The sequence below is a fragment of the Pteropus alecto genome, unplaced genomic scaffold (assembly GCF_000325575.1).
Source record: "Pteropus alecto unplaced genomic scaffold, ASM32557v1 scaffold414, whole genome shotgun sequence".
Taxonomy (NCBI): Eukaryota; Metazoa; Chordata; class Mammalia; order Chiroptera; family Pteropodidae; genus Pteropus; species Pteropus alecto.
In genome coordinates this window covers 1,359,761-1,386,328 of record NW_006435781.1, presented here as the reverse complement: position 1 = coordinate 1,386,328, position 26,568 = coordinate 1,359,761, and the positions used below count along the sequence as shown (strand labels likewise).

Below are 26,568 nucleotides of genomic sequence, written 5' to 3'. Positions count from 1 at the left end.
TTATTTATAATTGCCAGAACTCAGAAGCAACCAACATGTCTTTCATTAAGTTAATGGATAAATGAACTGTGTTACAACCAGACAATGGCTCATATAGTAAAAAAAATATGTTTTGTTTTGTAAAAATCCACCAAACTGTCTTCTAAAATAGTTGTACCATTTTGGATTCCCACCAATAATGAATGAGTTTCCTGGTGCTCTACACCCTCACCAGCATTTTGTATTGTCAGTGTTCTCAATTTTGGCCATTCCAATAGTTATGTAGGTGGTTCATTGTTATTTTACTTTGCATTTCCCTGACGACATATGATGTGGCACATCTTTTTATGTGCTTATTTGTCATCTGTATATCTTCTCTGGTGATATATTTGTTAAGGTCTTTGGCCTATTTTTAACATGGTTGTTTGTTTTCTTATTGTTAAGTTTATAGAGTTCTTTCTATATTTTCTATAGTGGTCCTTTATCAGATATGTCTTTTGCAAATATTTTCACTCAGTCTGTGGCTTATGTTCTAATTCTCTTGAAAAACATTTTTTTTTTTTTTTAGTCCGTGGAATTAAAACCTACAGTTGGAGAAGGAACTTCACAAGTAACTAAGAGTATATTGGGAAATGACTTCTCATCTGCTGCTTCTAACTATATACTTTATTTCTTTCCAAATCTGTCCCACCACCCATTTTTGTAAATAAAGTTTTATTGGAACACAGTCACACTCATTCATTGTGGACCATCTATGGATGCTTGTGTACTTAAAAGCAGAATTGCCATTTTGACCTGCAGTCAAAAGTGTTTACTATTTCGTGCTTTACAGAAAAAAATTGCAAACTCCTGATCTAAAACTTTCTTGAAGTGATTTACACCATTAACCCATACCTCTTACTGAAATAGTGTATTCTATAAACTAATAACTTACTTTATAAAATAGAGATTTTTTTTTATTTGCCTCAAATTACGTCTTCTAAGCTTCAAAATGCATCCCCTAATTATAGTGTGCTATGATTTGGTGAATACATTCCTAATCTCGCTAGTGTAGTTATTAGAACAGTAAATCAGAAATAGGAAGATAAAAGCTCTGTCCTTGATTTGAAACTATACTACAAAGCTATAGTAATCAAGACAGTATTGTATTGGTATAAAAACAGTCACATAGATCAGTGGAACAGAATAGAGAGCCCAGAAATTAACCCACACAAATACGGTCAATTTACTACAAATGAGTAAAGAATATACAATGGGGAAATGACAGTCTCTTCAGTAAATGGTACTGGGAAAACTAAACGACCACATACAAAAGAATGAAACTGGACCACTATCTTATACCATATAAAAAATTAACTCAAAATGGATTAAAGAATTGAACATAAGACTTAACACCATAAAACTCCTAGAAGAAAACCTAAGCAGTAAGCTCCCTGATATTGGTCTCAGCAATGTCTTTTTGGACATGACTCCAAAGTCAAGGGCAACAAGAGCAAAAATAAATAAATAGGATGACATCAAAATAGCTTCTGCACAGTAAAGGAAACAATCAACAAAGTGAAAAGACGACATGCTGAATGGGAGAAGATATTTGCAAATCATTTATCCAATAAGAGGTTACTATCCAAAAATATAAAGAACTCATACAACTCAATAACAAAAAATGAAACAATTCAATTAAAAAATGGACAGAAGATCTAAATAGACATTTTCCCAAAGAAGACATATAGATGGAGAACAAGTACATGAAAAGTTATTCAGCATCAATAATCATCTGGGAAATGTAAATCAGAACCACAATGAGATATCACCTCACATCTGTCAGAATGACTAGTATCAATGCCACAAGAAATAACGTTGGCGAGAATGCAGAGAAAAGGGAACCCTTGTGAACTATTGGTGGGACTATAAATTGGTGCAGCCACTATGGAAAACAGCATGTTGGTTCCTTAAAAAATTAAAGATAGAACTACCACATAACCCAGCAATTCTACTTCTGGATATCTATCCAAAGAAAACAAAAACATTAACTCAAAAAGGTATATGCACCCCTATGTTCATTGCAGTATTATTTACAATAGCCAAGATATGGAAACAACCTAAGTATGTATCAAAGGACAAATAGATAAAGAAGATATGATGTGTGTGTGTGTGTGTGTGTGACAGAATACCAATCAGCCATGAAAAAGAATAAAATCTTGCCTTCTGCAACAATATGGATGGACCTAGAGGATATTAGGGTAAGTGAAATAAGTTAGACAGTAAAAGACAAATACTGCATGATTTTACTTACATGTGAAATCTAAAAAAACAAAACAAACAAAACAAAATGAAACCAGATTCATAGAGAACAGATTTGTGGTTGCCAAAGGGAAGGGGTGAAAAAGGTGAAGGAGATCAAGAGGTACAAACTTCCAGGTATAAAATAAATAAGTCACGGGATGTAATGTACAGTATGGGAAACATAGTCAATAACAATGCATTAACTTTATATCATTACAGACAGTAAGTAGACACTGTGGTGGTCATTTTGCAATGTATACAAATGTCCAATCACTATGTTATGCACCTGAAACTAATATAATATTGTGTGCCAATTATACTTCAATTTAAAAAAAAAAGCTTCTGTCTTGAGTCCCCTTTTATTTAGTTTTCCCAACTACAGCAAAAGGATAATCTCCATTCTTCAGGGATATTTTAAAGATTAAAGTAGAGAATGCATACTTGTAAAGAATTTTTTTATTTATGATCATACAGATTTCAAAATATTGTTTTCCCCATTTCCAGCTTCACTGACTATAGTTATAACTTGTTTTAGTTGATATTCATGAGGCAGTCTGACCAACTTTATCATTCATTTAGTTACTCTGCCACTGTCAATTTATATTCCTTGAGTGTGCCTCTCTTGGTGTGGTTTATTACTGTCCTCATCTTTTCTGCCCACTCAGGTCTACCCACTCATTCATTTCAATCCACTTGCACCCATTGCCTTGCTCACACTGGCTTTTACTATAATGTAAAAAATATATTCAGATGTAAAAAATATATTCAACTCTAGGAGCATGCTTAAATGGGAGACTCACTAGTAGAGAGGCCAGGCATATCCATTTTGATGAGTTCTAATGAGGCTGTTAAATTCATTTTATTTTCACAGAAATTTTAATATCATCTAGTCTAGAGGCTTTAAGTATTTTTTTAGCATATAACTTCTGTTTCAAACGAAATCTTAAAAAGGAACACACTGAGTTGTAAAGCATAAAATAGGGGAGGGCAGTGGATGGTTGAAATTGGAGATGGGAGTGAAGGGAGGTACAGGGACATATTGGAGGGGCATCTACCACTTTGAGGATGGAAGGGGAGGCTCTCCAGAAGAGATAACAAACCCTAGGTTTCTGATTTGTGTACTTGGTTGGATGAAGTCCAAGGCAATATTCATTTCAATTATTTCACGCCAAAGTAAACAATAGGGTCAAATTTATTCACCACTGTTACTGAACAAAGAAAACACAAGATACATTTTTGGAAAATCTGTTCTAAACAGAAAAAAAAAAGAGTTTACCAAGGCAGTTATGGTAATCCTTAAGAAGAGATTAAATGAAGTCCTGCTTAAATAGATTTCTTTAATTGATTTAGAATTGCAGCCGGGCACCGGACTATCGTGCCTTGTAGTCTTTTCTGGGTCTATTTTTTTTTTTTTAATTCTCCTGCTTTGCTGGATGTTTGACCTTGGACTGACAGATATAGAACTGTGAGAATAAATAAAGCCAAATAGTAACATTGTGGGAGAATCAGACCTATCATCTCAATGCCTATTTTTGTCCCCATAGCCCTATCTTTCAGGGAAGAAAAAAAGAGAGAGAGAAAAGGAGAGAGAGAGAGAGAGTGACAGGGAGCTAGGGAGGGAGGGAGAGAGTAAAGGGGGAAGGGAGAGAGGGAGAGAGAGAGAAGGGAAGAGGGGGAGAGAGAGAGAAGGGAAGAGGGGAAGAGGAAGAGAGGGAGAGTAGGAGAGGGAGGGAGGGAGGGAGAGAGAGATTGATTGATTGATTAAGAGATTGAGAGATTACATATTTCTTCCTGAAATTACTTCCATAGCTACAAGGTTAGTACTAAGCATCAAGGATGCTAATATTTTAGATCTAAGTCTACTCACATAGCTTTAATATGAGATTTGAATGTCAAGAGAAGAAAGAAGGGAGAACAAGGAGTATTGCTATTGAATTTCATTTGGAAAACATACTACAAATGTATGAACAGTATGGTAGAATTGATTCCACAGTCTACTGAGTCCAGTGCATCATCTACACTACTAAGATCAAGTATGTTTAACATAAAGGTGAAAATAAAGGCACAAACTTTAGAAAGATATGGTTTCAAGGCCATGTTGCATTCACTTAGTAGCTGGTTTTCTTCAGGATAACAATTTTCTGTAAGCTTTACTTGCCTCTTATGGTAAAAAAAAATAATAATGTTGAACCTATATCATAAGGCTGTTGTAAGAGTAAATAGAACAATGCACGAAGAGTACTTAGCAAAATGCTTGGTACAGGGCAAGGCATTAATGCACGTTAGCTCTAAGATAAATATTAGGTATGTTCGGGTCAATGCAAAATCCAGGGGGAATAATTGAAATAAAAGCAGGTATTATTTTTGAAAAAAGCTATGATATGCCTAGGCATTATTGGAATAGAACCAGACTGTGAGAACTTAGAGACCTCCTAACAGAGTTAAACATGAAGTGACAATGTTGTTTTGCCTGATTTACATCAGACCTTCATTGTTAAAGCACATTTCCCTCAATATGTTCAATATGAAGCATTTATTCATCCAGATAATAGATACAAATCCAGGCATTCAAATGTTGCTTGGAGTCAGGGATCAAAATGGAAATCCCCCGAATCATAGAGATTCGTGTCTATAAACTCTCTTATTATATTCGCTTTCAAGGAGGTTGGAAGGAATAGTGCCAGCTTTTTAACCAGAATCTTTTCATTACTTCTCCCTGTTGTGGTCGCAGCACATGCTGTGAGTGACCTCCAGAGATCCTCAAGCTGTATGCAGAGAGCAAATTGAATCTGAAAGTTTTATTAGATAAGTTTGTCTTTCAGTTGGTGGGAGTGAATATCAGCCGTATTGTAAAAAAAAAATATATATTTCTGAGTTGTGTCCTTATTTGTTAAACATGGAGTGCAGGTTCAAAAGAGAAAGGCGCATTTCACCTTAAGTAAGAATTAGTAAGAAAAATAATAGGATTTCTCTTTTGTTCTTGCTGGACTTCGTAAGCAAAATGCTTATAACCAAATCACAGGGTTAGAAAAATACTAATAATTGAGAAAAAAACTTTTCACACTCACTTCAATATGAGAAGTAAAACTACCTCCTCCACTTAATAATCCACAGTAAACATTATAGGGATTTATTTATAGCTTTTATACATAAATTTCTTCAAGAACAAAGAATAATCCTAGAAAGCTAAAGTGACATTGGAGATTGACTAGTATGTTTTATTTCAATATCGTTTCCTACTTTTTTAGTGGCATATTATTTAGTTCCTGCTTTTTTAATGTTGGAGAACAACGATTTTTTGAAGTTATGATAATTACTTCAAAATCAAGAACTGAAAGTATTATAATTTTGACTTTTTTTTTTTATAGTAGGTCTATATTGCAAATTAGGCACTGGCACAGTTAGCACTTTTAGCAATTTTGCCTAAGTATTAGAAAAGCTAGGTTGAATGTCTGTTTAATGAACTCATCATGGACTGGCAAGCATTTTGGAAAATAAGATTAAGACATATTTTCTTAAAAATATTGAAGCTGAGAGAAGGAATAAACTATATAATTTTAAGAGGAAGATAGCATGGTATCGTATAAAGTAGAGGTTCCCTAATTGAATATCAGGATGTAGATAAGAATGAGAGTTAAGAATGAGACGGGAGTTGGATTTAGCCTGCCAGATTGCAGGAAAGTTACAGCACACCCCTATTTGATCAATACGGTAGTCTTAAAAAATTTAGGGTGTATCACTGAGAGTTCGAGGCTGAACATATCTGTCATCTATGTCTAAGCAGAAAAAGAGTTGAGATATATAAGAATGCTGAAGAGCTGAGATCAAACTCAGGCAATGTGGGTTTGAGTCTAGATTCTGCCACTAAACAGCTGGATAAGCATATGACCACTTAATCTCTTTGATATTATAATTACATGGGAGGTTGACTTATTTAAGCCAACTCTAAAATAAATGTACTGTTCATTTGGTCGAAATACATTAAACACCTATCGCATGCTAATCATTGAACAAAAGCTGTAGACATTGATAAACAAGATATAAAATAGGATCCCCTTGGAACTTACAGTCTATTAGAAAATAAAAACTAAATAATTACAAAATAATTTAGTAATCAAAATAATGATATGAATATGAAAGAGAAAAAGTATTCTTTAAGATTATATGATAAGAGGCTCAAGGAAAGTCTTGTAGAATAAAAAGCATAGCTGAGAACTAAAGGATGAGTAAGAGGGGAGATCATCCAGGTAAGAGAGTAGGAGATATGGAAACCCCGAGTCCAGGAAGAAGCAGACAAGCTAAAGGAAATGAAGAAAGCCAGAGAGGCTGGGCTATGAAGAAAAAGGGGGACAATAGAACAAGAAAAGTAGATAGGGGAACCGCCACATAAGGCCTGTGGGCCACGTTAATAATTTGAAGATTTACTCTAAAAGCAATAGGATACAATTTAAGGATTAAAATAGAATAAGATTTACATTTTGCATTATTATTCTTTGTGGAGTATGTTTAATTGGAGAATGGATTAGAGAGAGGTAAATCAAATCAGTTAGGAGGCAAGCATCCAGGTAAAATATGATAGTTGCAGAAGAAATAGAGATGGATAAAAGAATTTGAAAGATATGTAAGTAGTAAAATCAGTAGGGCTTGGTAGTTGATTGAATGAGGAAAGTGAAGGAGAAAGAGGTGCCCATCCAGGATCACTTACTGGTACTGGCTTGAGTGAACTGTGTTGCTATTTGCTGAGATAGGGAATATAAGAGAAGAGGGGGAAGTAAACTCACTAGTTCAATTTTGTACATGGTAGATTTGAGGAGTCTGGGAGACATCCAAGTGCAGATGTTTAGTGAATGGTTGGGTATATGGGTTCCCTTGAATTCACTCCAATCTGCATTTTATTGCCCTACTATTCTATCCAAGTTTGCTAAATCCAAGGTTGGGTCTCAGGCTTTTTATTACTGGGCAGCATTTGACACAGCTTATCAATTCCTTCTCTTTAATTCACTTCCTTCTCTTGGCTTCTAGGTTTCTGTCTTGGTTTTCCTCTTACTTCACTGACTACTTATTACTATATCTCCTACCTCTTACCATTGGGATCCTCTCCAGGGCTCAATCTTTGCATATCTTCTTTTCTACCTACATTCACCTGTTGGCTTTAACTAGCAAAGTCTCATGGCTCAGCTATATGCTAGAAATTGCATATTTACATCTCAAGATTGGTTCTCTCTCCTAACCTCAAGGTCACATAGCCCTCTACCTATTCTACATCTCCATTTGGATAACTGGTAGGTCAATGTAACTTAATTTGCACAAAGCAGAGATTTTTATATTGCTTTCCACCATCCTGTACCTTCTACCATCTTCCCTAACTCAGTAAGTGACAACACTATTCTTACAATTTGCTCAGGCCAAAAACCTCATCACATTTTTTTATTCCCCATATCAAATCTGTCAACCAATCCTGTTGTCTCTAGTTTCAAGACACATCCAGAATCTATCTACTGCTCATCACTTCCATTGTCCCTGCACTGGACAAAACTATCATCATTTCTCAACTAAATTATTGCAATAGTCTAGCTGGTCTTCTCTTGCTTCCACTCTACTCTCCTCCCTATGGTTTATTCTTAACACATCCTGAAAAATTTTGGCCAGAATATGTCAGATCATCTCACTGCTGGGCTCGAAATCCTCCATTGGGTCTTCATTTTACACAAAGTGAATGTCAAAGTCATCCCAACAGCCTTCAAAGCTCTCCCTGATCTAACCTCATCTCTTAACTGCTCTCCCCACTTCACTTGTGCTCCAGCCACACTGGTTATTCTTCTAATACTAGTCATGCTCCTATCTCACGGCCTTTGTTAGAATGCCATTCCTTGAATGCTGCGGCCCAAAATGTTCTTCCTCCAGATATCCACATGGCTCACAGTCTGACCATATTCAGGTCTTCACATTAATTTTGCTTTTTCAGTGAATTTGTCTATATAATTCCCACCCTCGAATTACATACATCTACTCCTTACATTCTTCTCTGTTTTATTTTCCATTCGGTTATCACCTCATATCATGCAAATATATTGTATTTATTTTCTTTATTTTCTATCTCCACAAATGTCAGCTCCATGAGGACAGGAATATTTATTTTTTATTTTTTCGCTGCTAATTTTGTGAATTAATATATCTATCTAGAACTCAAAAGAGAGGTGTGGCTTTAAAGTGAGAATGTGGGAAACTTCAATATATAGTTGGTACTTGAAACCATATAAGTGAATCAGATTACCCAAGAGATTAAGCATGTGAAAAAAAAAAAAAGCGGGCCTACATTATTTTAAGCACTTAAAAGCCATATAGAAAAGGTTGAGCCAGCTCTGAAGATGTTAAAGAGTAGCCAGGGAGGCAAGAGGAAAAATAGAAAGTGGTATTATATAAGCAAAGAGATAGAAGAAATGTTTCAAAACAGGAGTAGCCAATTGCATTAAATGCTGCTAACAGTTTAGTGAGATAAGGATTAAAATGATATTTTAACATAGAGATAATTTCTGGTCTAAGACACTTTTAATAGACTGAGGGAAGGACAAAGCCATGCTGCAGTGGAGGGTGTAGTGGGGGAGAAACAGAGACAGGAATACGGATGACTCTTTCTAGAAAAGTGGCTGTGAATAATAGGAAAAAGATTTGTCAGTGCCTGCAGGAGACTCTGTGGTTGAGGTAGACTAGTTCTAGGATGGGGACAACATGAGCATGTATAAATGCTGCTGATGAAATCAATTTAAAGATACTTTATATTGGAAGGGAAACTTTTTTGGATGTTCCAATATAGAAGGATATGACTAGCTAAGCTAAAATGCAGCAGAAAAGTACTAGGTACTCAAATAGTTGTTCAATTTAATATGAGCTCATAGTACGTTACTGCCAGCAGAATAATACCATTATATAAAGTAGGAAAATAGTATGCAGACTTTGTCATCTGACCAAGTCAAGGGTAGACCAGTGATTATGGAACAGCATCCAATTCTGAAGCCTACAACAGAAAAACTATGTTGAGCCAGCTCTGAAGATGTTAAAGAGTAGCCAGGGAGGCAAGAGGAAAAATAGAAAGTGGTGTTATACCCTACATTTGGAAGGGTAGAAGAGGGGTTACAGAGAAGTTTAAACATTAGAGAAACAGATATGTAAACATCTGAAAGACAGCATTTTTGTTGATAGGCCATGGGGACTCACCTGATTTACGCAAGAAAAGGAAAGTTTGAAGGGAGATTAAATAACAGACTTCAAAGTGTTAGGTAGCTAGTCAGACATGAGTGACAGTGGGAACAAAGGAATAAGGGCCCAGCTCAGAGACCACCCAAAGGACATCCTATTGGTAGTTAGAGAATCCCTCCTGCATCCCCAAAGGACAAAGGACAGGAGGGCCATAGTCTTAGCTGGCCTAATCTGAGTACAGATGCCTGCGCTGAAGGTACTACCTTAATCTGCCTACAATTTAAGCTTCACTAGAATACTATGTTTATGCCTGGAAGTTCATGAATCTAATTATAACAGACTGAATTCTGGGTAAGCACATGTGCACTAGAAAAAGTTATATAGCAGCCAGGCTTCAATCAAAATGACCTCACTTGCCAAACACCTAAGAATGTCTTTGGAACCACTCATCATGGCCCCAAATATAAAGCGCCCTCCCCCCCCCGGGGTTACAGCTCTCTATCTTCCCTGGCTGTACCCATACTTCCCCTTAGGGGTATGTAACCTCATTTTCAAGTGGTTAGATGGTTTTAGGCTTGACCCGTCTTCTACCTTACCTGTGCTTTTAATAAATGAATATTTCTCATATTCACTTAGTTGAAATTCATTTCTTCTGCAGTGAAAAATACCCAAAGGTGTGTGTGCTTCCAGAACTCCGATTGCTCCAGCAGTAACAAAAGAACATCTAAATGTTCAGTGAGCAGAAATATTCTTTGCTTACTCAAAAAATAATTTAAACAGTAACTGGAACTTGGGTTAGGCAGCTGAATGTCTTGAATATAACAGCAGTGTTGAAATTCCATCTACTCTTCTTCATTTTTAAAGGAGAGAGTAGGCAGTTAACCTTAAGATTCCTTCTAAGAGAGAGAGAGAGCCTTTCCTGAAGATAGTGGAGTAGAATAAATGACCTCTCAAAGACCTTCCAGATCACAATCTTACAATCTACAATTTAAGTGCAAACTGCTACGGTTTCCTTTTGGAATCTTCCTTCCTTGAGAGTAAAGTTATATTCAATGTCAAAATGACTCAGCAACATTTTAGGACACATTAGGAGTATATGGAGAAGTCTTTTGTGGGCTGTAGGGTACTTATTCCATGAATATGTTAGCATAGTTCTAATTTACCTGTAATAATAGCTTGAGAAGAAATTCAACATTGTGGTATACTCTGTAGTGATTTCCAGCAAAGGTCTTTTTTTTTTTTAAAAGCGAGATAAATAATATAAGAAGGTTAAGATAACTTTACTGCCAAGAACCCTTTATTTCTGTTACAATGCAGGATGTGGGTAATTGAAACATCTCTAATGATCAGAATACTTCATTCAACTAGTGATGTTATTCTCCTCTTTCTCTTACACACACGTGTGCATGTGCGTGAGCACACACACATACACATTCTCTCTCTCTCTCTCTCTCTCTCTGAAACTTCCAGGAATGTTTCCAACATGCATTAGAAATGATGGATTAGAGCCTCTCTTCCTTTGCCAGTTCAGACGCCAAAGGTTGGCCCTAACTGGAGATCATAACCAAGCAATAAAACTGCCAAAAGGTTAAGAGAAGGAGAAAAAGGGAACTTCATCATCACAAAATAGATAATTAACATCTAAATACTCCAGTTTTCACAGTCTATCACTGCTTTGGAAAGTAACAATGACAGCACTGTTATATCCTCCCTGTTAATCTGGGGACACTGTTGAAGAACCTGGCCTGGGACCAGGGATGCCCACCACCTACATACCAAGACTTCTTACTGATCAATGGGAGCAATGCTGGGACCTCCCCAGCCAGGGTTTTCTATTGTCACATCCCTTTGTATAGCATGACACATGTCATATTTCAAGCACCCTCACCTCACTGGTGTATACAAATGTGATTTAATTAATTTACTTATTGCTGCCAAGAGTTGGAGGGTCTCTGTAGCTGCTCAAGTCTTTGAAATATCCTGAGGAAGATCTAAAATTTATTTCTTATCCTGTTATTATAATTGATTAGGGGACTCCATATATTGTGGTACAAAATCTTATTCCTAATGTATTTGACTTTGAGAAAATTTTTAATGTTTAGAGGTTTTAAGTATAAAATCAACGTTGGAGAGCCATGTCCTAGGTGTTTTTAGTAGAGTAATCATCTGTTAATGAGGCAGAGAAAGACTTGGATCCACTGAAACTGATATGCCTTATCTGAAAGCTTCAGCTGAAGCAGAATCAACAGTAGGCAATATAGATGAAACAGGAAAGGGTGTGGGTGGTGTTGGGGCCCAGGGCACGCCGCCCCAAAATATCACACAGTGGCATACTGACTACTTTGAATTAAAGTTACTTGAAAAACAGCCAGCGCAAGGGCACATTGACCCTCCCTTGTATTCTTGAATGCAGGAAACAAACCTCTCTGTGAAAGGTATTCATTCTCTTTGTTCCAAAGGGGCTGAAAGTACGTTATTGCTAGAGTTAAGGAATCCAGCGCCCAGAAGCCTGTATAAAGAAACCTTATTTCTTACTAATTTACTACCTGAACTCTCTTTCTGTTTGGATTCCTTACTAATGAGCCTCCAAACCTAAGTTTCTTCGCCCTGTCAATTCTTCACAAATTTGTTTCTTTGTCTAAAAAATACGAAAAGCTGGACTGGTTCATAATTTCTCTGAGTATCAATTGTTTTCTTTTCTCCTGTTAATTTGTTCTTGTGTCAATTTTATTCTTAGTCCAGTCATAAGAACTCAAGAGGGTTAAGAGGGGGAAATTCCCCCTCCCACACAGTGGCACCTCTCTGTGTTTCTGAGAAAGCTGGGAAGCCAAAGGGGAGTAAGAATGTAGGAACTAATTGATAGCTTCCTTCCTTCTTTCTCTCATGACCACTGCAGATAAATGAAGGCCATTTTCACAATAAATTGTTTTCTCACAGCTTAAATCAAACAAATAAATAGTGGTGCCAAGATATTTAAGCTCCAATTAACCTCATGCTTTTATCAAACTGCCTAGATATTTAAAGTATTATTGAAATAGCCTTGGAATGCTTTATTCAACTATAGACCTACAAATAAAGTTCAAATAATAAATGTATAAATAACCTTCTGTATATTATATATTTAAATAGAGCTTCAAAAATTCAAATGAAGATAAATAAATCACTGCTTGAGATATGGTATTCTGATTAGTAGCATAAGCTTTGGAATCAAAGAGTCCTATCTTTGAATATCCACTCTGTCACTTACTAGCTTTGTAACCTTGGACAAATTATTCAATCTTTCTGACCCCTGGTTTTTTCATCTGCAAAATGAGAATCGCAACACAACTCATTCAAAAGGTATAACTATGGCACTAATCCTAAGACTTGTATTAATTTAGGCTAACCCAGAAGTTGACCCTAAGAGACATAGATTTAAGCACAAGTAGTTTCATTGACAGATGACACCAGAAAGCTGTGATGGAAGAGTAAGGAAATGAATAGAAATGGGAAGGAAGTCTATACAGAGCATGCTAACAGATCATCACTATGGGCAACTGTGGCTCAACCTACTGGAGACCTCTGTTGTGGAACATGCCTCAAAGCTGTCCTACAAGGAGTGAAGAAGGTAGGATATTTATCCACCAACTCCTGTCCATCAGTGTTTGAGCGCTATTCCAATAATGTTTCTTCCCCAGCACTTCCTACCTGCTCTGCAAGTCCTGTGGCTAGAGAAAGTGTCTGGGAAGAGTCACAGGTACTTGAATTTAGAAGCCTGAGGGTTTACAGGAAGGATGGATGCTGAGGGGCTGTGAGTAACATTAAAGGACATTTTCAACCCACCTTCCACCTTCTGGTTTTAGTAAATAAAGTGTTATTGGAACACAATCATGCCTGTTTCTTTACATATTGTCTATGGTACGACTGCTTTTAGAATACAATGACAAAGTTAATCACATGACCCACAAAGTTGAAAATATTTACTATTTGGCTCTTTACAAAAAGAGTGTGTTGATTCCTTGTCTAGTTGGTAGTACAACTGAGATTAGAATTTAGGCTTCTTGACTTCCAGTGCAGCAATTTCCTAGTTACACTTGAGATTTGTTCTCTCCAAAATTAATTACAGGAAGAGAAGGTTTTATCAGTGTTTAATCAACTAGGAACCTCTATTAACTGGCACTTGTATATGTCTATATATACAATGTTCATTCATCTCATAGTTATTACACTGGGACATTTGAAGAGCTCTAATATCTTGATTTGGAGTCTTCACATTATGTTCTACATGTAATTTCTTTCAAAAATGCTAAATTGGGTGATGTGAATGTTCTCAGACCCAGCAGCTTGTGGTTAAGAAAGGATTCACACTGACATTTACAACCAGATTTTCTGGCTCTTTGCCTCCATCTGCCATGCAGGCCTTTGCAGTCTCATGCAAAGTCCTATCTACCTAAATGTTTCTGAGAGTTTCCAGGGAAGCTTCATATAAGCTTGGCCATTCTCCTCACAGGTGTTTGAGTTGCCTTGCTAGGTCAATACTGCCTGGGCTTAATGGGCTGTCCATCTACTTGAACTTCCAAGCTACAAAGTCCTATGGGGGCGGGGAGAGGAATGGTGGTGCTAAAATAACCTGGAGTTCCCTTTGGCATCCACAACACTGGATCTCACTCAAATTTTACTCCATGTTACATGCAGGGATGAACTCCTTCTTCACTTGCCATAGGTCTATGGCAGTAGTTCTTAAGGTGCAGTCCCAGGACCAGCAGCGTCAGCATTACCGGGGGCCTTTTAGAGCTGCAAAATCTCTAGCTTCACCCCAGATTTACCGAATCAGTAACTCTGGGTTGAAGCCCAACAATCTATGCTTTAATAAGAAATGAGTGCTTTTAATATATGATAAAGTTTGAGAACCACTTACATAGGATATTGGATACAGATCAACACTTTCATCTCTGCTTCCTCCACCCTTTTCTCCAATGCACTGGTTTGTGTGTAAAAAAGGCCACAATAAAGCCTCCTGTATAGGCCTCTGTGCAATGACATTGTAGCTTCTCCCTTTAAGAGGTGAAGTTTATTTCTCCACCCTTTGAATCTAGGCTGGCCTTACAACTTGGTTTAACTAAAAGAATATAGCAGAAGTAATGTTGTATAAATTCTAGAGTCTAGGCATCAAGAGGTCCTATAGCTTTCACTCTTACCCTCTTGAAACACTGTCCTGAGAATGGGATATCATGAACCCCAGTCCAGCCTACTGGAGGATGAGAGGCCTTGTGAAGAACTAAGGTTCTCCAGCTAACAGTTAGCTGTCACATATCTGAGCGAGTGCATTTTAGACCATCTAGATCCTGCTGTTTACCAGATAACTGCATGCACATGAATGATGCCCAGCAAGACCTTCAGTATAACTATCTAGCTAATCACAGCCTAAAACGCAGACCCACAGAATCATAAGCAATTAAATAACTCTTGTTTTAAGCCATTACATTTTTTTTTATGCAGAGATAGATAACTGATACACTCAGGTATCCAAGCAACAACAATTGCAAAAAAGCTTTTTTCCAGCATGCCTATTTGTCTTGTAAATTGAAACAATTTATACTGCTCAGACAGGACCATCTCATCCTCATCACATTATATAATTTAAGTAAGCAGCCATAAAGGAGCTGGGTTTAGTATTTCTTAAAAAGGACTTTTGGGCCTCAGTTTCCACATATATAAAATAATATTTAAGTAGATGATAATTTCAATCATTATTCTAAGTTCAGAGTTCAGTAATTCTAAGATATTCAGAGTTCTATAATTCTAAGAAATTCAAATCCAGTAAACTGATTTTTTAAAATTCTTTAAGTAGAAAAGATGCAGAAATATATCTCACTTTTACTCCCCATACATCCAAAATTTGAGTTAAATAATATTAACTACTGGCTAGCTTCCTCCGTATCTACAATTTCCATTAGGTTCTTGGACAGAGAGATAGTGCAAGGCACAGCAAAAACACAACAAAACAAAACACAGGCTTCAGAGCCAGGATTCCAATTCAAAACACTTGAATTGGAATCCTGGCTTTGTTTCTTCCCAGCTGCGTGGCCTTAATCTAGCTATTTCCACTCCAAGCCTTGGAATCCTTACCTTTAAAAAATTGCTTATGACAATATATACTTTGCAATTACTTTAATATTAAAGACATATAGTAGAAGCAGTTAGCACAATAGTAGGAGTGCAATGGGGAAAAAACTTACTATGATGAATTATAAATTACATTGTATTAAAATATAGTATATTAAATAATCATATCAGAAATATATTACAAATTAGATTTTCTTTCTTATACTGTATTTATTTTAGATTAACTTTCCAGAAGTCAGAGATATAAGCAATTCTTAATTCTGACGCTTAAACCATTATGTTACAGAAAAAAAAATGTTTTATTTGAATAAAAGTAGCTGTGCAACTACTTAAATCCCAATTGATTCTTTTCATTCAACATTTATGCATTTAACATTTTTACATGATGCCCAGCTCCGTGTCACTTTGCTATATGGGATGAAAAGCCCTTGCTTTTAACAAAATTCCTCTCTCCCTCACTTCTCCAACTCTGACCCAAACTCCACCAGTGGCTTAGAGCTGAGGCCGTTCCCAGACTCTCCTTACTGGCAGCAATGTGGAGGGAGTAGCGGGAAGGCAAGGAGTGACAGGAGAGATGAAACTCTTAGATGAAGATGAAGAAAGTTGGGTGGGAGATATGAAAGATGTCCTCCACCATATATTTGTCAGCAAATGTTCCCTTGCCCCCTGCTCTGGTCTCACCTATCTTGCTTCAATTCACGGCCTTTACTGTGGTAGTTCCTTTTCTTTCTAGAGTACTTTCCTCCAGATATAAGCACGGCTCACTTCCTTACTTCCGTCAGTTTTCTGATGTTCTCAAATATTCTTTTTACTTTATAAAATTTATTGAGGTGACACTGGTTAATAAAATTAAATAGGTTTCAAGTGTAGAATTCAATAATACATCATATGTATATTGCATTGTGCGTTCACCACCCAAAGTTAAATTTACTTCAGTCACCATATATTTGTCCTCCTTTAACCTTTATCTAGCTTCTGTGGCCAAACTATAGACAGTTATATCCTCATTCCTGTTCCTTTTGTCTCTTCTTCTGTTTTCCTATTCTTCATAACTGTGTTTCTCAAACATCAGTGTGCATACAAATCATGTGGGGATCCTATTCAAATGCAGATTCTGATACATTGGGTCTAGGGTGGGGTCTGAGACTGCAATTCTAAGTGCCCATTTGACATCAATCTGTGAATTATACTCTGTAACACTGACCAATATCAAGATAGTATCTATTTTCTTCTTTTTTAGCTCATTATCTTTCTCTTCCAATCAGACTATATCTTTCATGAAAGGAGGGACTTTAGCTTATTCTCTGCTGCATCCTCAGCACCTACTGTGATACCCAATACATAAAAGTTACTCAATAAATATTTATTAAGTGGATGACATATATGTTGTTGGAAATGAAAACTGGAATTTTGAATGTATTTTCCATTAGAAACATTGTTACATTTAGATATTTAACAGGTGAAATAGATTTCTGTGCTCTGGCTGTGTAACTTCCTACCATGAGTAAAGTGGCTTAAATAGGGGCATAAACCCATAATTATGTTCAGAGTTCAACAAACTTATAAACAAATTATTGGGACCCAATCTCTTTACAGAGTTAGAGTTAGAGGCTGAACATATGAGAGAAAGTTAGAGAACAAATACAAATAAATGATTATATAGGGACAAATGCATATGTGCTGAAGCAACCAAAACTTTAAAGTTATAAAAAGAAATAAACTTGGTATAATTAGTTGAATATAAAGCCTGATATAGCATTTTAGTGTCCCGGATTGACAAAAAAAAAAATAAAAAAAGAATTCTTACAGATCTTTTTCAAGTTTCCAGTGTCATTAAATAAATCTAACTTTGATGAATGCTCAGATACCTCAGGGAGCACATGAGACACACTGTCCCCAAATCGTAGGGCCTCTTTTAACCTAAGAACTATATGTGTCATCTACTGAATTATCATTATGCTACCCTGGCTGTGACCTTTTTGATGTGGTGTATTGCTACTTGATATAAAATAAAAATCAACTTTACTTGAAGAGCCAGTCACCATGCTTCAATATTTCAATCATTTGAACCTTGAAAAGTAGACAAGGCCAAAAGCAAACAAAAAACAAAAAACCAAAACAAACAAACAAATATTTTTAGTTCTGCCTAATTATAGAATTGGTACAGCAAAGAAGTATTCTGGCTCCCTTCACTTGAGTCGGCATTAACATTGTCATGAGATTTTATGCATACCTTCCACTAACAAATGAATAGAAAGTGAAATTAAAAATAGACTACAAATATGCAGTAAAAATAAGAATTAAAACTATAGTTAAATGAAGAAATATTACTCCTCCAAGTTGGCTTATGGTGGTCACAGTCTATTTTTCTTTTTCTTGAACTAAAAATGAAAGAGTTTCTAAAATTGTTTTCAAATGGGACAGGGGGAAGTGCTAAGAGGACTGTGTTTCTGTGGTTTCAGGGATTTGTATGGGTATCTTTGAAAAATATCGTTGAAATGACATAGGATTGAGATGGAACCCTCATGTATTTAAGTGCTAGTGGGTACCTGGTGCTGTGCTCTGATCTTTTCTGGGACAACACACACATCCCAGCTGCTGGGTTTTTTTTAAAGGTGTTCCTTACTAGCAATTGCCTTTGGCCTTCAGAAAACACTTCTAATGTAGTCTCCATTTTCTCTCAGTAGGTAGCCATGGGCAATGACTGACTGGTTCAGGAATACAAAGGCCAGACCCTCTCCCTGCAATTCGGGACAGCTCTACAGGGCCAGCCCAGCTCTAAGGCCCCTGTGGAATTGTCTCTGGCTTCTATTACAGTCAAATCACCCTTCAGCCTCTTCTGCTGTCTGTGCCTTTCTTCACTGTTGTTATTTCTCTAGAAAATACACTCCAATCTACTTTTGTCATCCAACACTCTGAACCATGGTCCATTCCCAAGGAACCTACTCTAAGACATTTTGTAGAGTAAATAGCACAAATGTTTATTACTATTCTCAGAATAGCAACAAATTCTCCCTTTCACCCAGAAATCACCTTGCTGTTGTGCATTTGAGTAAATGGCTATGGCCATAGATAATGGGATCCAGCATACTTACAGGCTCCGAAAGTGGTCAGTCCAGGAGCTGGGCCAGGCTGTTTTGCCCTCAGCTCTTGAAGTAAATGGGTTACCGCCTTCCACTCAGAGCTCAGATCTTCTAACTTCCTCTTTAATAGAAAAGCATACAGGTTATTTATTTAATTAACATCTTGAAGATACCTTAATTCATGAAGTTATTAACTTATTTTGTGAATATATTATTGCATTTCTATTGTATTTTACTTCTGAGTTAATTTTTTCTGGGTAAAATTCCTTTCAAAGGTACCATAATTACTTTAGCAAACCAGCCTGGAAATATGTATTGATTATTTGCTGTGTACAGGCTCTTGCTCCAGGCACAATTTCATTTAAAGGAAGTAGAGTACCAATATTAATAAAAGCAAAACAAACAAAAACCAGTGTATCTCCGCAAGTGGCTTAACTCTTTTAAATAACATCTAGTGTGACTAAATATAAGAATTATCCAGATAACATTAAAAATATCTTAATGTCCTGGCTCATCCCAGATCAATCATATTAGAAACTCTTGGAAGGAGAGACTGTGACACACGTGAGAATGTGTACTCTACTTCAAAAATGGATTCTTGTCCCAAATGGTGTCAGTCTCTTCAGGAACTGACCCCTACCTAGAGCTGCCTTGCCTAAGGGCATGCTCTTCCCTACTCTCATTCAATAACTGATCAAGGTGAGAGTCTAAAGGCTCAAAAAATGCCTGGAAATTTGAAAACTGGCCCTCATGAGTAGATACGAGCTGACTTCAGTACACCACTGGGTAGCCATATAACTACAGCAGTCCCCTCTTATCTGTGGAAGATACTTTCCAAGACCCCCAGTGGATGCCTGAAACCATAGATAGTACCAAACACTGTATATACTATGTTTTTGCCCATATGTATATACCCATGATAAAGTTTATTTATAAATTGGGTACAGTAAGAGATTAATAGTAACTAATAATAAAATAGAACAATTATAATAATACTCTGTAATGAAAGTTATGTGAATGGCTTTGGGGCCATTATTAAGTACAATAAGGGTTACTCGAACACAAGCATTGTGATACCATAACAGTCAATCCAAGAACCAATGGCTACTAAGTGACTAATGGGTGAGGAGCATAAGCAGCATAAATATACTGGACAAAGGGATGATTCATATCCTGGGCAGGACAGAGTGGAATGTCACAAGATTTCATCATGTTAGTCACAATAGCACGCAATTTACAATTTAAGAATTGTTTACTTCGGAATTTTCCATTTAATATTTTTGGATTACAGTTGACCATGGGTAACTGAAACCGTGAAAAGCGAAATCGCAGATAAGGGAGTGGGAATACTGTACTTATTGTCAGTAGAATGTGAACAGAATATTTGTCAGTTCTGGGCTGAGGCTTTTCAAAAATGAGTGAGGTTTCTTTCTTTTTCCACTGGCTGAAAGCAGAGGACTTCAGGTCCTAGAACAAACCTTCTTAATGAATTATGGGGACAGGGTTAATTCTAATGCCTTTGATCTGTGGCTCTCAAACTTTGGGATCGTCAGAATCACCTGGAGGCCTTGTTAAACCACTGATTTCTGGGTCCCAAGAACTGGCATTTCTAATAATTTTTCAGTTAGTGCCAATGCTGACTGTCCAAGACCAAAGCCTAAGCATCTATTATATCTAATAAGTTACCTCAGCATCTACTATGAACTAGATATGCACCATTCTTGACAAAAATAAGAAAATAAGCCCTTAAATCATTTTCGATAGGAGTTAATTATCTTGAGGAACCCCACTTAGAAAAAGTTGCCGAGAGAATAAATTCTAAAAATGAATCACTTCCTAATTTAACTATCATTTTGCTCTTGAGATTATTTATGTCTATTGTGTCTAATATTAACTCAAGTTGGGGCTTTTAATTTTTTCTCCCAGGGTGCATGTTGTTAAACATTTACCATCACATCAATGACTATAACTGTATTTATTAAAAACATAAGCCTTGAATATAAAAGCAAACAAACAAACAAAATGCCTCTGATCAGTGAGTAAAACTACCATTGAAAGTCATGTCATGTGGAAGATATTTTTCCATTCTGACATCAGAGCTAAACACTAAGAATTAAATATTATAAAAAGCTAGTGAATTAATATATATTTCTTCTCTTGATTCTCTTGCAAAGTTTCAGTGACTTCCCAAGGACAGAATATTAAGAGCACCTAGCAGTAACCATGCTGATAACAAAAGGTAGTAATAAATAGAGACAAGACAATAAACATAAAAGCAAATACCTAGAAAAATGTAATGATCTTGGTTATTTATTGAAGGGATAACAGTACAACATATGGTGAAGTCTCATACATCATTGAACTTATAGGAAGTCAACTATATGTATATGTACAGAGAGAGAGAGAGAGAGAGAGAGAGAGAGAGAGAGAGAGAGAGAGAGAGAGAGAGAGACTGATTTGAATAGTGCTGGGATCTCTCTACTAGTCTACTAAATAAGCAGATGGCCTCAGACTGAGGAGAGATGGAGTTTTCTGTTCCTTACAGTTGCCTTCGGTTCTATACTCTTCTTATAGTGTAAGCACCTTACTGCCTTGATTCTAATATTTAAAAGTATGCATCAATCTTACAATTTGGCTTCTAAAAGCAAATTAACTACTTCATCTGGGCCTCAACTGAAGAAAGAGTGATCTGTATTGAACTTCATATTTCATGTGTATCATTGTATAATGAAACAAAACAATAATTGATGCTGATAATGATGCCCTGAAAATTAAGAAAAGTTTAAATTACTCTGTGTTTTTGAATCGGAAGTCTTGGATTTCAATCCTAACTCATTACCACTGGTTGTGGGATTGTTGGCAAATCAGATAGGTCACACAGATCTATCATCCCTGAAATATGGATATGACACTACCATCTAACTCATAGCTTTATTGGAGAAATTAAATGTGATATTTTATGTGAAAAGGACTCTGTGCACTGTAAAGTACTATAAAATTGTTGGTTAGTTATTATGCACTGCTTAATGAAGCAAAACAAGATAGTCAATAAAAGTTTTCACTAAAATAGTTAAAATGAAAATATTTCAGTGCTTAAAAGACTAGGTTTGGTTATCCAGAAAATAACATGTTTATATGTTTAATTTACTTTTGTTATTACCTAAATTCTGAATAGTCTATTCATTTTTTGAATGTTATCTAGCCCACTGTTATCTCCAAATGGGTAAAATAGTTATTATAATTTCAAATGTAGAAAAATGTTACTATAATTTCAAATGTAGAAAACTGTATAATTTAAAATTTGAAAAATAAAGTAGTACCCCAAAGTTACTGTAAACATCTGAGGATACTGCAAAATGTCAAAAATGCAGTAAGCTCAGAATTGCATAAGCTCAGAATTGCATATTCCTCAATCTTTTATAATTATAAGCAAATGACATCACATAAAATTCCTACAGATTTTGATTCAGGTGGTTACAAAAATAGTCTTGCCACTTCAACTATTTGGTATACTTTAGAGTTGAAATTAATTATTTATGTATTATGGAAGTTCTTTTTCATTTGGCTTTCTTTTGCTTTTTGGTCTTCTGGCATGTACTCATATATAGTATTTGCTCATCTTTTCTGTTAGGCTGCAAAGTTCTCTTGGGTAGCAAAAATGTTTGGCTGCAACAACCAATGCAGCATTCTTCACATAATAAACTTTAAGCAGTGCTCAATAAAGATCTGTAAAAGGTAATAATTTGCTGACTATGTCAACACTTTTTAGCTGAATTTAAGTGAACCAAATATATGTCTAAAATCCAACATCTTTAAATATAAAATCAGTGGAATTATCATTATCAAGTCCTATTCTTGATTAGATTTCCAGAATTTAAAAACTTTGAATATAATTTTACTTATATGTGGAACCTAGAAAACAAACAAGCAAACAAAACAGAAACAAACTCATGGATACAGAGAACAAACTGATGGTTTCCAGGTGGGAGGGGGTTGGGGGGTTGGATGAAATAGGTGAAGGGATTAAGAAGTATAAATTGGCAGTTACAAAATAGTCACGGGGATGTAGGGCACAGTATAGGGAATATAGTCAATAATATTGTAATAACTATATATAGTGCCAGGTGGGTACTAGACTAATCGGGGGGACCACTTTGTAAATTATACAAATGTCTAATCACTATATGCTGTGCACCTAAAACTAATATAATATTGTATGTCAACTGTAATTGAACATTTTAAAAAATATTAAAAATAAAGCATCTGTAACATGTTTGAATAAATAGACAAAAACTTTGAAAACGCTAAGTAAATTGCAGATTCCAGGCTTTCCTTACAAGAGTTAAAATGTCAGCAATCATAGCGGATTCATATTTTGCCCAAAAGGAGAAACTTCAAGATCATATTTTTAAAATGGCAAACTTAGTTTTATGATAGGGGACTTTTGTGGCTGAGTATTATTTCCTATTGTATATAATTTGCTTGGAAATGGTAATTAAATGTTAAGACAATTACATCAAACAATGCGAAATTTCTTCTTTATAAAGAACAGAAATTAATTATAAGAAAAAATGATTTCTAAATATAGCTTTCCTTTTTTTAAATTTAAAATGGAACACATTTTTAAACTCCGAGTTTGGGATATTCGAAATTTAAAAATCTTATATTTTCCTCTTGTATCCATGTTTGGCATGCAATTAATATGTTATATGAATAATTGAATCCACCTATGGCTCTATATACACAGACATGTATATGAATACTGTAATTGAAACATCTATGTCTCTATGTCTGTCCCTATAAGGACAATTAATACAGCTGAGGACCAGGGGTGGAAGTTAAATCTATAAAATGCTTGTGGCAGTTCCAGTATGAGCTACTGAGTACGTCTAAATTGAGACTTTACCTCCAAATATTTCCTCAGAAAGGAGTCTGCTCATAGTAGAGCTTTGTAATGTCTTTTGTATCTTAACTATTTTATTTTGAACAATAAAGTTGCACAGTAGCCTGAAATAACCATAAGAGATGTGAATTTTAGGATGCTTATTAAAGTCATCTGACAGAATTGGTTAAGAAAATAAAGGAAGTAAAGAAAGTTGATTAACCATTAGCAATTATTCCTAGAGTATAACCTCACACTTAACATGGTGAAGGCCACTGTAAAAAAGTCTTTTAAAGATAGTTAAAAAAAAATAACAAGTTATTCTGATGGGGTGATAAGTAATACATATCTAAGAAAAATGAAAAAAATATCTCCCTTAATATTCTGTGAATGGGCAATGCGGTTGGAGATAAAAATTCCAGTGACAACATCGAGGAACTGAAAAATGGCCCTGTTGGTAACTGGCAGCTAGATAGACATGATGGTCCCAAATTAACATAAAATAGTCACAGAAAATAAACCAGCCAGAGATAAGGCCACCCCAGAGCCATGTTTGAAATGAGACAAAGACAAAGCCACTCTGCCAGAACAAAAATGACTAAAATGAGACACTGCTCCTTTAACAGTGACAGTTCTGTCCTGGTTTAATCCCCTCACTTTCTAGATAAAAATTAAGACGCCCCATCGCCACATCATCTGTTTCTTGACAACATCTAATCCAGAAATAGTTTCCACTTCCCTATTTTCTCTTTGGAATAATCTAGCCAGCCAAACCCTACAAGTAGCTCTTTCCAGTGCCCTCTGATTAAAATGCTCCACAGTCTTTCTGGAGAGCTTGCTTTCTCGCTACAGTAAACTAAATAATCCTAACTTTTTGATTATAGGTATACTCCTAAATAGTCTTTGGACAGAGAGTTTTTACGGCATCATACGGAGATTCAAACAGTGCCATATTCCAAATAATTTAGAAAGAAGATGGCAAGCTTTGGAATTCTGGAACACACATATGAAGAGTATAAATGAACTTGTTTCATAAAATATAAATGTGGCAAAAGCTATATATTTCTAATTTGTGTTGTTTTATAAAATGTGAGATTTCAAATATGGAAGTGCTACTCAATTAAGCAATTAAATATAATTAGATACTTGGCAATCTCATACATATTACTAAATGGTTTTATCTATAAGTTGCTCAAAAATCTATTATAAATTTTATCTTCACAATGGGAAAGTGAGGGTTCTACTTACATTCAAGCATATGTGCTTAACATTTGTTATGTCAGCAAATTATGAAATCTCTAATATTGTTATTTTTTTTCTATAATTCTTTTCTCAACTTTTTTTTTAATTATCATTGCTCATCAAATGTCAGTCAAAATGGACCTGTTCATTTTGAGGAGACAGACTTATTCCGTTATCTCTATATTGATTTCTGATATTACAAAAAAAGCTACACCAGGTAAATGAGATCATATGCCTGATTTATAAAATCCAAATAAAGTCATAATTATAATATGTAATTGGGCAATGTTTTGACCAAAGAGACACACTTGACCTGCGATACCATGTACATAAATCTTCAGACACACTTCTCTTGAGTAATATATTAAAAATTATCGGGAAAAAAAATAAACCCTAAGAAAGTTCTTAGAAATGTTAGGATGTTGATATTGGCAGTAGAGCAAACTTTGTTGAGAAGAAAAAAAAAACAGCCTAATCTAGTTAATTAACAACAAAACAGCTGGGGAAATGAAACATCTCTGGTTGTGATTGACTATAATTGAAAATGACTAATGATGCTGTCAATTTGCAGTTTATATCAGAGGAAATGATGCCTGGAAGATTATAATTGCTCTCTTGACCATTTGTCTATAGCAATTATTTTGTGTTAAAGGTTGAGGTGGAACTTTTTGGCCAAACACAGAAGGCTCCTAACACCTTACTTTTTCTGTTACATTTAAAAATAATTTAAGAACAGTAATAAAATATATTATTAGATTCATGTTAGCAAGATTATTTTGATAATATAAAAAGTTAGCAAAGCAAATCAACCGGTTTCATCTTATCACTTCAGCAAGTAACCAAGACATTTAAAATTTCATTAATACTCTCAGTTCTGATATATGGAAAGTGATATAAGTTTTCAAAATATGTGCACACATTTAAAAAAAATTAACAGAAAGTGTTCCACATTAAAGAATGAGTATGAATAAAGGAAAATGTCATCTAAATGCTTAAGTTCAAAAGAATTAAAAAAAAAATTTAAAAACCAAATAACAAATGGCTTATTATTTTTTTTTTTTGCATTTGCCAATAGTGTTACTGATGGCAGCTGTTTTTGTTGCTTTTAAACTGCTGAACTGCATACTATTGAGATCGAGTCATTACTCTGTAGAAAATGGAACATATTAAAAATAATTTCATCAACAGTATTATCATAAAATAGTATTACCAAAGGTAGAACTTAAGCAAAATGTTAAATAATTTATCTAACTCATCCAACCAATCTTCAAAAATTTTTGAAGTTAAGATAAAGGAACAATATAAAAGTGTGTGTATGTGCATATGGAGAGAGAGAAACAAAGATGCTTACATCTTCGGTCATACTGTTCAAAGATTTTTCCAGTAATTTTGCATCAGAGAGCTAGTTTTACATTTATGTCACTAGTAGAACTATCTCATAATATATATTTGACCCTTAACACGAAGTCCTCAAAGAAAATAAGAAAGAAGTTGTTTAATCAGGGATGACAAAAAATAAACTAAAAATTTACCACTTTTGGAAATTAAAGAAATCATAGAGAAATTGATGAAGTGAAGAAAAAGGGGAAAACATACTCAACAAGGATGAGCCCAGCTCCTAAATGGGACTCAGCTTTGGAAGTGAGCATAGGAGCTGAATAGACAGGCTGTCTGATACAGAATGTGGACGTGCCAATAGACAGTTAATTTCCTAAGAAACAGAATCATTCTCTGATGTGACCTTAATTAAAACATCTGCAAGCAGTGGACATACTAATTATCCATTTAAAAACGCGT

At 35.4% G+C, this 26,568-nt stretch overlaps 1 protein-coding gene across 1 annotated transcript in view; it reads right to left on the bottom strand.

Moving 5' to 3' along the window:
- The window catches only part of DMD (dystrophin), a 1,580,480-nt gene that overhangs the window by 629,909 nt on the left and 924,003 nt on the right, over positions 1 to 26,568 (bottom strand). Inside the window, exon 49 of the mRNA XM_006911463.3 lies at positions 18,660 to 18,768. Within this exon, the coding sequence (XP_006911525.1) occupies positions 18,660 to 18,768 (109 nt within the window). The remainder of the gene's footprint in view (positions 1 to 18,659; positions 18,769 to 26,568) is intronic.